Source organism: Siphateles boraxobius, unplaced genomic scaffold, assembly GCF_051911475.1.
Source record: "Siphateles boraxobius isolate OS27281-9 unplaced genomic scaffold, OSU_SipBor_1 143, whole genome shotgun sequence".
In the NCBI taxonomy this organism is placed as follows: Eukaryota; Metazoa; Chordata; class Actinopteri; order Cypriniformes; family Leuciscidae; genus Siphateles; species Siphateles boraxobius.
The window spans coordinates 302501-317500 of record NW_027508748.1 but is presented as its reverse complement, the minus strand read 5'-3'; the positions used below and the strand labels follow the sequence as shown (position 1 = coordinate 317500).

The following is a 15000-nucleotide window of genomic DNA, read 5'->3' as shown; positions in this document are numbered from 1 at the left end:
ATCCCTTTAATGTTTTACCTTCAGTAACTATAATAACCTGCTTTACATCATGTCGTGTGTGTTTACTCCTGAAACACGTGTGTTACCGTGTCCTGCGACTGCTTGATCAGCGTGAGCATCTCTCCCTCTTTGGCGTACGTCAGCGGTGTGTGTCCCAGCTCGTTCTTCAGAGTGGGGTCGGCACCTGCGAGGGGTCAGAGGTCAGAGGTCAACGCTAGGCTTGTTCTCGGTCAGGGGTCTGAGAGGAAAGCGTGTCGTGAATGGACCTCGAGCGGGGGGGGTGTCTTCAGCTGCATCCGGACACCGTGTGTAAGTGTGTGTGTGTGTGTGTCGCATCATGTCCTGTGGTGATGATGTCACACTGTGCTTGTGTTTGAACAATTAAAACACGCGGGTGTCACTGGTGACGTTTAGCGCTGGCTTTTGCCCTGACCTTCCCCTGCATGCACACGTGCCGATACAGCAAAAACACAACCGGTCCTAAACACTTTATATGACAGAATGAGTGATTATGAATCATATTTTTGCAGGAAATTCAATGAAAAAAAAAAGTGTTCATGTTTTTTTTATGACTATGTTGTAACTATAAGATACGAAGTCACAACTATGATATAAAAAAGTCATAATTATGACAAAAAGGTGAGATTATTACATAAAAAGAAATAGAAATTATGAGATACTAAGTGATAATTATGAGAATAAAAGCCCAAAAGTCAAAATTATGACAAGATACTAAGTTATATCAGATATGAAGTCATAATTATGACCAAAAGTTAAAATTATGAGTACAAAAGCAAAACATTATGACATCAAAAGTTGGAACTATAAGATACTAAGTCATATCTGATATAAAAGTAATGATTATGACAAAAAGTTGAAATTATGACAAAGTTAACTGACATACTAAGTCATAACTACGATATAAGTCATAATAATGACAAAAGTTGAAATCATAAGATAGTAAGTGATAATTGAGTACACAAGACAGAAATTTTGACAAAAAGTCAAAATGATTACATAAAAAGTTGTAACTATAAGATATTAAGTCATAACTGTGATATAAAAGTCATATTTATGACAAAAGTTGAAATTATTAGATACTAAGTGATACTTATGCGAATAAAAGCCCAAAATTGACAAAAAGTCAATATCATGAGAGAAAAAGAGAAAATTATAAGATACTAAGACATACAAATTCATGATATAATAATATATTTTAAGACATTATGCAATATCTTAAATATACTTCTCTTGTTTTGTTAGAAAACCAAGATTTTTCAGAAAGTAAAAAACAAGATCATACAATTTTTTATAATTGAATATTCTTGTTATTATTTCTTTCAAAATATAGATTTTCTGAATACCACCTGAAAAATGGAGAAATGTGTCTGTAAATGATAAAAAAACGAACATAAAATATTATGAAGGAGATTATAATAAGAGATAAACATGATCTATAATTACACACACTGGATCTATAAGTAAAAGCACATGCAATATATTATTAAAACTTAAGATTTATCAATGTCTAAGAAAATATTTATGCAGCGTCTTAAAACCGGACTCCTTTTATTTGGTCACATTTTTCATGTCCTTTTATGAATTCTGTATTAATATGTAAACCATAAAGAACTAACCCGTTCAATACCAAGTTCTATAAACGCTACAGTAAAGCGTCACACGCCTCTAACACAGAGAAATAGACAGAAATAAAAACATCACTGCACATTAAATTACACACAAACTCGCTCAACGGAACAAACATTTCCTTCTTCCCTCGTAAAATACAGTTTATCCACAAACACACAATCGATATCAGTACACGGGCGTCTTTGTGGAGCGGCAGAGTCCCCGGGCATTGTGGGTAATCGTCCAGATTATTGATAAAACCTTAAACGTGTCCGTCTAACAAATCTCAATCGATAGCGGACAAACAGAAAGAGGAAAACTAATAAAGAAATACAAGTGGAGCACGTCTCGTTCGCAGCGAGTCTCTCGTACCCACATAATAAATAGCATCATTTAGTGGTGTAATATCACACACACTTCCCTCGGGCTCTTCCTGCAGCTGGTGGCGGTGCGGGCCGGCTTGACCCCCAGGGGTCAGAGTTCACGCGCGGGTGATCAGTCACGTCCCGGCCCTGAGCTCGACTGGGGTGATAGATGAAGATCCGCGCTGACCAGCCGCTCATCAGGGAAATAACGCGCTCACCTGCCCGTAGGTGTGTGTGTGTGTGTGTGTGTGTGGGAACTTTAGCGGAGCACAACTGAAGAAAAATGACCTCAGAAGTTCCCCAAACAATCCTCATAGAGAAGAGGAGACTTGCACTGTGATGCAACTAGACGAGGGAACACAATCACAGCACGCGCTAATCATAATTTATATTTATGTTTATTATTAATATTATCCAAAGAATCGATTTTTTTTCTCAGCAAGGATGCATTCATTTGATCTAAAGTGGCATTAAAGACATTTAGAATGTTGCAAAAGATTCAAATAAAAGCTGTTGGTTTGAACATTCTATTCATCAAAGAATCCTGAGATTTAAAATGTATCACTGTTTTCAACACTGACAATAAGTATTTATGAGACACTAAGTGATAATTATATTGTTAAAATAACATACTAAGTCATATAAAAGTCATAATGACAAAACGTTGAAATTATTACATAAAAAGTTGTAACTATAAGATACTAAGTCATAACTATGATATAAAAAAGTCATGATTATGACAAAAACTTGAGATTATGACAAAACATTATGAGATGCTAAGTGATAATTATGAGAATAAAAGCCAAAATTGACAAAAAGTCAATATTATGAGATAAAAAGTTGTAACTATAAGATACTACATCATAACTGATATAAAAGTCATAATTATGACAAAAGTTGAAATTATGACAAAAAAGTAATTATGAGATACTAAGTGATAATTATTAGAATAAAAGCCAAAAATGGACAAAAAGTCAATTTTATGAAATAAAAAGTTGTAACTAAGATACTAAAACATAACTATGACATACAAATTCAAGATATAATAATGTAACAACATATTTTAAAATAGTATGCTATATCTTAAAATGTACTTCTCTTATTTAGTTAGAAAACCAAGATATTTCAGGAAGTGAAAAACAAGATAATTTTTTCTAAAATTTGTTATTATTTCTTTCATAATATAGACAGACTTACTGATTACCACCTGAAAAATAGAGAAATGTGTCTGTAAATGATAAAGAAATGTACATAAAATATTATCAAGGAGATATGCATGTCACACAAGAATAAATCCTGCAGACATTCTTCCTCAATCTTATATAATACACATGCTAGGGTTGTGTAATCATAATTTATATTTTTATAAGGATGCATTAAATTGATCTAAAGTGGCATTAAAGACATTTAGAATGTTGCAAAAGATTCAAATAAAAGCTGTTGGTTTGAACATTCTATTCATCAAAGAATCCTGAGATTTAAAATGTATCACAGTTTTCAACACTGATAATTATCATAAATGTTTCTCAAGCATCAAATCATCATATGTGACTCTGGACCACAAAACCAGTCACATGTATACATTTTTTTGAAATTGAGATTTATGCATCATCTGAAAGCCGAATTAATAATCTTTTTATTGATGTATGGTTTGTTATGATGGGACAATATTTGGCAGAGATACAACTATTGAACATCTGGAATCTGACGGTGCAAAACAATCCAAACATTGAGAAAATCTCCTTTAAAGTTGTGCATTTATGTTCATGATTGTGCTGCACGTTTTATATATTTACGGTAGGAAATTTACAAAATATCTTCATAGAACATGATCTTTACTTAATATCCTAATGATTTTTGGCATAAAAGAAAAATCTGTAATTTTGACCCGTACAACGTATTGTTGGCTATTGCCACGAATATACCCGTGCGACGTGTGACTGGTTTTGTGATCCAGGGTCAGATTTCTGAAGGATCATGTGACACTGAAGACTGGAGTAATGATGCTGAAAATTAAATAGGAATAAATTACACTTTACTAATATATTCACATAGAAAACAGATGATTTACATTATAATATTTCATAATTTTACAGTATTTTTGACCAAATAAAAGCAGCCTTGCTGAGCGGAAGAGACTCTTTCAGAAACGTTTAATCTAAAGCACTTCTATGCATTCAATGTATGAAGAAAGGTGCTAAATATATGTTATTATTAACAGTCAGTTCTGTTCTGATGTTGATGTTAATGTTGTCTATGTGATGTAGTTCATATTTCAGGGTTGGAGGAGGACAGACACACAGACGCTCCTGTAATCTCCTTCTCGTTGCATTAGCGCGGCGCTGTCTCACACTGATGATGTCATCGCTGTGATAGATACACCTCGTCTCGACGCGCGGCGCTGCTCTGTCTGAGGGGGCGTGGCCTCGTTCCACTAAGACTTATGGGTAATGCGCTCCACGCCATAATCCAATTTCTCGGCATCAAAACGAGCGATTTTGTTCTTTGTTTCGGGTAATTTCTGTCACTTTAATCTAAAAATGCATCTGCTCCAGAAAACATCCAGTGATTTATAGAACGTGTTGAAGCTTAAAGTGAGTGTGTGACCGCACACCAGACATCAGACGGAGACACTGCGCATTTAGGAGTTACACAGCGCGACTGTGTGTGCGCCCCGTGGCTATAATAACACACTCATGTAAATCTCATCACACACACCTTCCTGTCACCTCTCATGTGTGGGTCACATAACACACTCCAGAGGTCAAAGGTTAAGCCTGACGGCCTCAGGCGAGCAGGAAGAAACGCTGCTGTATATTAGACAGAGTGAGAGAAATACAGAGTTTTTCTGCTCCAACACGTGAAAATGAAAGTCACTTTTACTCATTTTCAATACTTAGTGCAAGAGGTTTGAGCACATCCCTATTTTATACCTCAATATTTTGTCGATAACAACAATAATTTGATGATATTTAGCTGCATTTTGTAACTTTTCTGCTATTTGGTCCTTAAATTGTTTTGCTTTTACCTGTAAAAGGGTATTTTTTCTAAGCTTATTAGATGTATGCATCATCTTTTATGTCACATTCTTACATTTAATCAATAAATAAGACACAATAGGCTGTTAAAAAATAAATTTTGCATCGCAGAAGTGGCATCTAAAGCAGCATTTACACTGTGATCACAACGGCATAAATAACGCTATGAGACTACCGTTTAAAAATAATCGTTTGAATACTGAAATCTGATACTAAAAATGATACGATTTTAAAACCGCCAGTAGGAGGCAGCAAGTCCCTGTCTTAATGAGTGAGTCGTTGAATCATTCACTCAACCGATTTACTCAAACGACCGATTCACTCATGAACGAAGCAAGCGAATGCCTTTATGAATATATCATTGAATCAACTGGAATTGAACTACAATATTGTGTCTAAAATGTAACACAATATTAACTTGTTTATTGAACTGTTGTATAAATCAATCTCACGTTTGCAATAGTGCTGATATCGCACGATAAAACACTCTTGCTCATGTGATAATGCGTAATTATATCATATAGAAATAAGACAAACTCATACAGCAGCATTATTACACCATATACTGAATTCTGGTAACATTAAAATAACAACTAATCTACATCACACTATGAAAGGGAGCGCTATCAAGGTTTTTTTTTTTTTTTACTTGATAATACTTCATAATGAAAGGGCTGTGAAAAAAAAGTGCATCCTTTTATAATTATTTATAAAATGTAAAGGTACATATTGTTGATTATCTTACACTAGTATACACTTATTGGGCTGTTATACCAATCAAAGGAAATCAGAATCAACAAAATCCATGTTATGAGATTAATGTTGCAATTAATGATATTTTGATTATAGAAATGTGAAATGTTGGGAAAAATTAAAAGATACTATTACATATGAAACTAAAACGGCCAGTAGGTGGCGGCAAGTCATAAGTGAATCATAGAGTCATTCACTCAACCGATTCTTTCAAACTGACTGATTCATTCAGGAAAGACGCAAGTGTCCATTGTCTTTATGAATGAGTCATTGAATCATTCACTCACCCGATTCATTCAGACACAGTGAATCATTCAAGAACGAAACAGCGCTGTGTGTTGCTGGGAGACGCAACCTTTCTGTATGTTTAGTTTTGTTGACAATAAAAAGAGCAAAATTCAAAATTGCTGTGTCTAAACATTTGTCAGTTTATATATTTTATATAACTGTTGTATTAAATGAATATCACATTTGGCAATCGTGCTGATATTCGGGAAACTAGCACTTTTGCTCATGTGATATTGCTTATTAGCACAAAAAAATAAATAAACAGGCAATTCATATGTTGAATTTTGGGAGCATTTCGACCTACACAACATTATTTTACATCAACGCCAGACTAGTTTGCTTGTTGTTAAGCTTAATGGAGGGCTGTTCCCCGAGTTAAGACTGTGTGTGTCTGAAACGTGTGTGTTTTCTCACCCGCGTCCAGCAGAATCCGTACGGTCCGCAGGTCATCGGCCAGAGCGGCGTAATGCAGAGCCGAACATCCACGGAAAGAAGCGCGACTGCTCAGACGATTACTGAACTCGTCCTCTCTGCTCACCAGCACTGAACACACACACACACACACACACACGCGGTCGTGATCATCAGGTAATTCCAGTGCTGCTTTACTAAACATCAGAGATTATTAAAGGTGCAGTCCGTAATATTGACAGCTAGTGGTTGAAATAGGTACTGCAGTCCAAATTAAAAACATCAGAGATCGTTGTTTCCCCGCCTCCTCAGACTCGACGCTCACATGGGTCGCCATTTTGAGGATACCCAACAGGAACGAGCGTATTTGACACTGAAAATTGGCAGCGTGCAGTATCACAGACGAAAACAAAAACACATATTCCAAAACGGAAACACATTTCAAAGTAAAATAACCGGCTGTAGAAGTGTTTTTCAGAGAAACGAGTATGTGAACTTAACATGTCTCCTCAATATATGTAAACTAGGGATGTGACGGTGAGGATATTTTCCCACCGGTTAATCGACGTGTGACATCACCGGTAATACCGGTATCACCGGCGGGGGCTTTTAAATCACTAATTTAAAGGCAGACGTAAAATGCGCGGGTTTGCACAGGCATGCATAATGATGCGTCGGTTCGGAGCAGCACTGTTTTGTTATTGTGCCCTGAATTGGTGCTAATTTGAAAACTAAACTACATTTTTTTTTTAACAACGCTTATAAAAAGATGGTGCGGCAGTGCGCACTTCACTTTAACTTTTAAATTGGCGTCAATTAATCCTTCGCAGGGAGTTTGATTGACATGTGATCTGACCAATCAAAATCCACAATTCTTGTCCGACAAAGCAGTCAGGAGAGTAGATTAACGTCGGTGGATTTGAACTGAGGCAATCTCTCATGACACATTAAAGAGCCACAAAACGGTAGGCATATTTATTGTTTAATTTTCTTTGACTGACCAAATTTGAAAGTTGAGACTTTGTTCCATAATATTCCCTGCTCGGGTCAGTCTGTCAGCGCGTTGTCAGTGTCCTCTATTTTTCCCTGCTTGAGAACATGGGTTGAATCCGAAATCACCCTTATTCACTAAGTAAGGCTTATTCCCTACGTTAGTCCACTAATACTGTTCACTTGAAGGAGTGAATGAAAACGAGTGAGCGAATTCGGACAGCCGTTGAGCGTACATAAGCTGTAATGCAGTGCAGTGTGGGATTGATTAAGCGCACTCAATAACGTCCACTATGGTTTCCCACAAATCTCTACGTTCATTTAAGACTTTATTTAAATCATTTAAGACTCTTATGAGGACACTCAACAAAACAGACATTTTGGCATAATTTGTGTGTGTTATGGTTTGTTCAAGACCGAAAGAACGCGATACTGACGTGCGTCTTTTCTGTGGGTCGTGTGTGTGTGTGTGTGTGCGTGTGTGCGTGCAGGACTTGGGCAAACTGGCTTCAAAAATACTGATGACATCATCCTGTACTCAAGGGCGTTCCACTTGTCCAGCCCGACTTCCTGTTTCAACAGGAAACAGAAAGCAAACTGATTTCATGGGATCTTTAAAGCTACTCGTTTACTCCATCTGGGCTATTTTTGTGTTATTATTTTTATCTGATTTATTCCGCACTGCTTTGGCATTACAAATGTAGAGTATTTCGCAAAGCAAAACACTGAACCAGAGTCACAGACGGACTGAGAGAGTGTCTGATGATGTTCAACAGCTTTCTTAAAAACAAGACAAACCGTTTAAATTAAGAACAAACGCATGTAAAACCGCTTGCATAAAGCGTGCAATTATTCCCCAGTGCGGACGCACACAAATAAATCATAAAGCAGCAACAGTGTTTTTCTTCTGTCCATGTACAGAAACATATTTTCTCTCTGGGCTGCTGTCAGGCGGGTCGTCACGAGTAACTAATGTCTAAGAGCCAGATAATCACAACTAAACCCAATAAACCGTCAGACGACCAGAGCCCAGCGATCCATCACACACACACACGCGGTCGCATGGAATATTCTCATATTACACACACACACACACACACACTCACTCACTCACTCTCATTCATCATGGTGCTTCAGGGAAAGATGCTCCTTCAAGACCAAAAAACTGCCAACAAAACAAATGTGAGTAATATACATACAGCAGCCAGATGTGTGTGTGTGTGTGTGTGTGTGTGTGTGTGTGAGATGAAAAACACTTACAAATATCATGCTGCTAAATAAATTGTGTGCCGATATGCAAACAGCAGAAAATGAGTGCGTTAGAATTGATCTCTGTAATAACACACACTCCTGCTGTTTACATGTGTGCATGGATGTTTTTTATGAATAACAATGAAGTTTATTATGATGATGTGAAGCATAACGTATAAATGTTGGTCGTCTCACCCTCTAATGAGTGAACGCCCTTCTCTCGAGCCGTCTCGTACACACTGCTGAAGTCATCGCCCAGGTTCGGATCCGCACCCACCTCCAACAGGACCTGCACAACACTGACACACACACACACACACACTCATTAACAGCCTCAGTATATGAATACAGTGAACACAGAGACCTCATTGCACATGTTTAAGGTGATTTGATTGTATTTTGTTCAGAACAAGATTTATTTTAAAGCAGTGAATAATACTGTTTCTCTAAATATGTTCATATTCATAACTTCGAGTTATGACATACAGTGATGCAAACCTTTAGAGATCCGCTCAAGCTGCTTTTGGTCATTATGCACTGAGAAAATATCAAACCTTTTACAAATTTATATTAGACAATTTACAACACACATTTATGTTTTTAAAAAAGACATTTTGGTAACACTTTACATTAAGGTCCCGTTAGTTTAACTAACATTGACAATATTTTTTATAAGTTAAGTTAGTTATTAGTCAATAAAAATACAACTGTCCAGTGTTCATGTTAGGGTGTATTATTATTATTATTATTATTATTATATGAAGAAACATTCACATGACAAACAGAGAGACAATCATTAATATGAATAAAAACAGCACATCTGCACATTATTTGCCTTAATATTCAATATTTAGAAAATTATTGCAGAAATTATTATTTATGATTATAATATATTATTATATATTATAATTATTTATTATATTATTAATGATTATTTATTATTTAGAAAATGTCTGCATCACATTATTTAAATAATGATTGTTCGATATTTAGATGATTATTTCATCACATTATTTGAATAATGATTTTTTTCATTATTTGATTTTTTGAATAATGACTTCAATATTTAGAAAATTATTGCATCACATTATTTGAATGATTATTTAATATTTAGAAAATTATTATTTGAACAATGACTTGAATATTTAGCCTCATTATTTGAATATTTAAAAATTGTTGCGTTACATTTCATTAATGACTATTGAATATTTAGAAAATTATCATGCCACATAACGGTTGAATATTTAAATATTATTACACCGCATTATTTGAATAACGAAAGTGTTTTACAATAAACATGAAAATTGAACAGTAAGCATTCACACGCCATACAGACAGAAACTCTTTGTGTGTGTATGAACGACGAGTCGGGACAGATTGGGTCGGGTCAAGTGTGTGTGTGTGTGTGTGTGAGGGAGGGCCACTGTTGTCATGGAGACGCCGCTGGCCCGAAAACATTCGGGTTCCAGAACACTTGAGTTAACGGAACACACACTCCCAAAGCAAACAAGACCGTGACACACACATGACTTCACACACACAAGCGTGATGCTTAAATCTGGACCTAAAACTAAGAGATTGGCCCGTTCTTGAGTTTCTGAAGCGTAGGATCTCAGGAGAAAGAGGCGCCGGACGATGTTCTCAGGGTCACGATGTTTATGCATGAGATGTGCTGTGTTTTAAGAGGAGAACGGGCCATATGTGTGAGACCAAAGAGTAGTGACCCTGAGCAAAGCACAAACACACACACACAACAGTGTGTGTCGAGTCCCCGAAAGACTTCGACAGCACCGAGAGTGACAGGATTCTGCACTGAGAAGTGTGTTTTTCTGAATAAAACACTTACATAAACTAAAAAAACTACAACAAAAAAAACCACTCACAAACACAACTTAATTAATTTACATACAGTTGAACAATCACAGTTACGATTGTTCTGACCCTAAAACCAAATTGGATATAAGAGACAGTTGTAAAATAGCTCATATATTTATGTGATAGTAAAACATTCAAGAAAACACAAAGAGAGCGATTGCTAAAAAAAATGTTTTAAACCGTTTTCATTAAAAGGAAGATGCATTTTTCAGACGGTCAAAACACGACATGATGGGAGAACATACGGACACACACCTGCTTCTGTGAACCTGTGTTTACTAAACACACCTCAGGCAGGACTGTTCCTTCCGCTCACACACACACACACACACACACACACCTGTCCAGGGCATATCTGTATCGGACAGGTGGTACGAGTAAAGGTCAAAGTTCATCTGTGTTTAAGTGTTAGTGAAGATACTTTACAAAACTACATGGGTTAAACTAGTTAAACTAGCCAATCCGCACATTTGAACAATTAGTTACACTAGTTATTTACACAGCTACACAACAAAACTTACTGGGCATTATCTTTAAATATTATCTATAGGAGTAAAATATTTATACTTTATACTATATAATATTTATACTAATACTTAATTTTTGCAATTCCACTTACTATTTATCTGGCACAAAACAACGAGGATCTAAATTAGAGACAGATATATAATAAAGTAAATAAAAGTAATAAAACTAGAAAACACTAATTTATAGAATTTAATCGGAAAATAACTACAGTGAATTGGGAATTATTTTAAATATTTAACTATAATAATAAAAAAAGCAATCCAATTAGTATTTATCTAGGACAAAACATTGAGGATCTCAATTAGGGTGATGAAATTATCTTAAACATAAGATTTCACAATAAACACCCTAATTTATAGAACTGAAGAGAAAAATAACTACACTGAACTGTGCGAAATCTTTAAATATTGTACTATCAATTAATTTCTGCAATTCCAATCAGTGTTTATCTGGCACAAACCAACGAGGATCTTAATTAGGGTGACAGAATTAAATAAATTAATGTATACTAAACATAATTAATACAATTACAGAACTGAATATAAACAACAAAAACAAAACAAAAGATGATGTGAAGAGACTCAAGTTAATAACCATTAACAAGTTAATTCACAGCGCATTTAGTTTCTACTTACTGAACTGCAAAATTCAAGTTTTAGAGTTTTAGTGTCAGTCCTACATTTAACTACTATATATAATGTTGAATATAAAGTGTAATAATGCAATGGGGGAATATGTGTGTGTCCTGATAATGCCACATGTCTGATGTTACCAGTATAAAGTGGCCTACATTATTTTAAATATATCTAGTCAGTGAAAGAGTCTAAAATAATCCAGTATTTTCCGCTTCAGAATCATGAATATTGTTATTCTGGTGTCTCTATTATCCTGTGCTTTGGGTTTCAGCACCAAGTCCAAGCCTATTCATTTACACACACAATGTAATATCCAATTTTGTGCTAACCTTTTATCATATGTCTTGGAGTATCCCAATAATATGCTATCGTGAGTTCAGTATCATGAGGGTATCGTTACACCCCTAGTACTTTTACCAAGTAAAAATCGTTCTTTACAACTTGTACTTGTACCGGAGTAATATTTGACCGGTAGTATCTGTACTTTCACTCAGTTGTTTCAGAAGTTGTGTTCTTTGTCCACCAGATGTGCTCCACTTAGTAACGTCACTACTTTCAGAGCTCTAGAAGAGAACATTTATCCTATAATCGAGTGGTAATAACTCTTTGGATCATTACAATATGCTGCAATGATATGAATATTAGCGTTTGTTTCATACTAAAGTTCATCCGTTGCCCTCGTTAAAAAAACATGCCCTGTTCCCACTCACTCCAGAATAATCCCAGCACACACATTCCCACCATGACTGGCTGTTCTCAGGCCCTACATGAGGGATAATCCCCCTCTCCAGAAGCCCTCGCTCCCTCACTTCTGCTCTCTTTATCCTGGAGTGAGATTCGTGTCGTTGGGTCGGAACGGTCAACACGGGTTCCTCTTCATTGCGGGTCATTGTCCACGTGAATGGACAGATCTGGGTGGTGGCCGTCGCTGGGTTAAGAGTGCAAACAGTCTCACACACATCAAAGCTCAGCAAACATCTCAGTCTAAAGCGTATCCTTCTCGCTTTTAAAAGAGAAACAGTCTCGACTTTGATCACGGTGCGAGCGTCTGTCCCGCCACGAAATACTCGACAATACACGTGCAGCTCACAAATTACATGAACGTTATAATGTAAAATCGAACTATATTATCGCCCGGCTCTAATCTGCTAAATGCCACTCGAAGGAATGAAGGTATTAGGATATTATGATATTTGTATATAAAGTAGTCAACATTTGAAGCGGATCAAAAAAGTTCATCAAAGTTATCCTAAGATAAGAACGGGTATTGTTCAAAATTCATGTATAACTCTTTTGACTTGATTAAGATTTTAGGTTAAATGTGGGCATACAGTTGGCTCTAAAATCACAGACAATCTGGGAGTTAAATCTGGTAAGTTCTAAGATTCTGAAAAGTTTAATGTAAGTTTCTTTGTGTTTCCTTCAATTATGCCAATTATTATTTAATTAAGTTTTAAGTTAATATATTTATTGTCAAATATACATTTTAAAAACAAATTTGGGCTGCTAAACAGCCACACGTCTAACCAAGATGTGTTCCAAATTTTAAGGTGATATCACAAAAAATGAGCCGTTTCCTTTGTGACACATTGTCCAATTTCAAAATGGTTTTCACAGGATGAATTTTGAGCGTTTCAAATGACACGATTACAGTCGTAAAGCACATCATTACATATTTCAGATATTTCCCTCATCTGACACACTTTGTTCAGCCTCCACTAATGAAATGATGATATAAATCAAGTGTCTTAAAGTCCCCCTGTGGTGAAAATCCAGCTTTTAATGATAAACCGTGTGTAAATTCATAAGTCGACAGCATTGCTGAGTATTTTCTCCTTAAAACTGCAGTGAACCAAAGACAGTCTCAAAAACACGGTGTGAAATCGCTGGTGTTTCTGACGTCACAAACTACCTTGTAACCAATCAGATCAACGTGTGATCGACAACTAGTGGATCTCTGAGTGAGTGAGTGAGTGGAGGCGGGGCTCATTTGCATATTCATAGAACCGCACATACATAATGAGGCAGGGGTGTCAAGTTACATCCAAGCTATTTTAAGGCATAAAGATTTTTTTTCAAGGAAAAAACCTTTAAATATGTAATTTTGGTGATCAAAGATGAGTTTTAAGGGATCAAATTATTGACTACAGGGGGATTTTAATCAAGATAGTCATCCTGAGAACTGGTGGACTAATCAAATGTCATTTATCATGCGACTCTTTATACAAACGATCAGATATTCTTTATCCAAAAAAGCTCAGGATGGTTTTTCTAACATCTCACATCACAATGATCTTCAGGTTTGGCTCACGTAGCTCAACACACCAAACACAGACGTTTTTCAATTCTAACTCTGAATTAAAATGTCGTACTGATAATAGAATTTGAGACGAAAAAGTATAACTAAATAAAAACTTATCAGAAGTGTTCTCAGATTGGTGGACCTCAAGAGTTTTGAGAGAGGTTCTGTGACTGACGTTTATCACCATTAAAAAACTCCAATTCAAATTATTATAAAAGAAAATGCAGCAATATAACAATATAATTATATAGCATGCCTCAATGCAGGGCACTGCTGATCTGAATCTGGTCGGGAAATAAACTGTTTTTTCTAGTGTACATTCGCCATCACTGAAGAAGAGTTTAAGCAGATTTGTGTGAATCTCACAATCTGATCACACTTTAACAGCCCGACCCGCTGAGATTACATCAGCTCAGTCCTGTGAGCGAACAAAACCTTTACTAGGACCTCACTCAACAACACCACATCTCAAATATATAGTTAGACAGTTGACAAGGAGAACTAAGTCCACCAGCTGGTCAAAAACAGTCCACACACAGAGAAAGAGACCGTCTGAATGACGTCTACGTTACATTTCTGTCATAGAAATGAACAAAAAGTTGCGCTTGTTTAACCGTCTGCTGCTCTTTGGTCATTTTCAATCGATTTTTAAAATTTATTTTAAATTTATGTCATCAGAATGGTACGAAACTTGGTAAAGGTGTTGGCACTTCCTATGTGAACACACAGAAAAAAATTCACCTGGTGGAAATTTTTGGTACTGCGCCCAAACAAAATCTTACTGAAAGCTACTTTTTTTTTTTAGATATCAACATTAAATTTGGAGCAAAACGTTTCAGATTTATGGCTTTGATTTTATCAGTTTTAGAGAAAAACGGAACAATCTGGAAAAAATTTTTTTAATAATAATTCTTCACTTCTTTAAAAAGAGACCA

The 15000-nt window shown here is 35.9% G+C and overlaps 1 protein-coding gene across 7 annotated transcripts in view; it reads right to left on the bottom strand.

Annotated features, from left to right (window-relative positions):
• clpb (ClpB family mitochondrial disaggregase) overlaps window positions 1-15000 on the bottom strand; it is a 42674-nt gene that overhangs the window by 15095 nt on the left and 12579 nt on the right. For all 7 annotated transcript variants that reach the window (XR_013203878.1, XM_077230363.1, XM_077230364.1 and 4 more), the window contains exons 4-6: window positions 8921-9024; window positions 6488-6616; window positions 87-184 (exon numbers count right to left, since the gene is read on the bottom strand). Coding sequence is in view for 6 of the 7 variants with exons in the window: in XM_077230363.1 (XP_077086478.1) it covers window positions 87-184; window positions 6488-6616; window positions 8921-9024 (331 nt within the window). In the remaining variant the exon portion in view is untranslated. The remainder of the gene's footprint in view (window positions 1-86; window positions 185-6487; window positions 6617-8920; window positions 9025-15000) is intronic.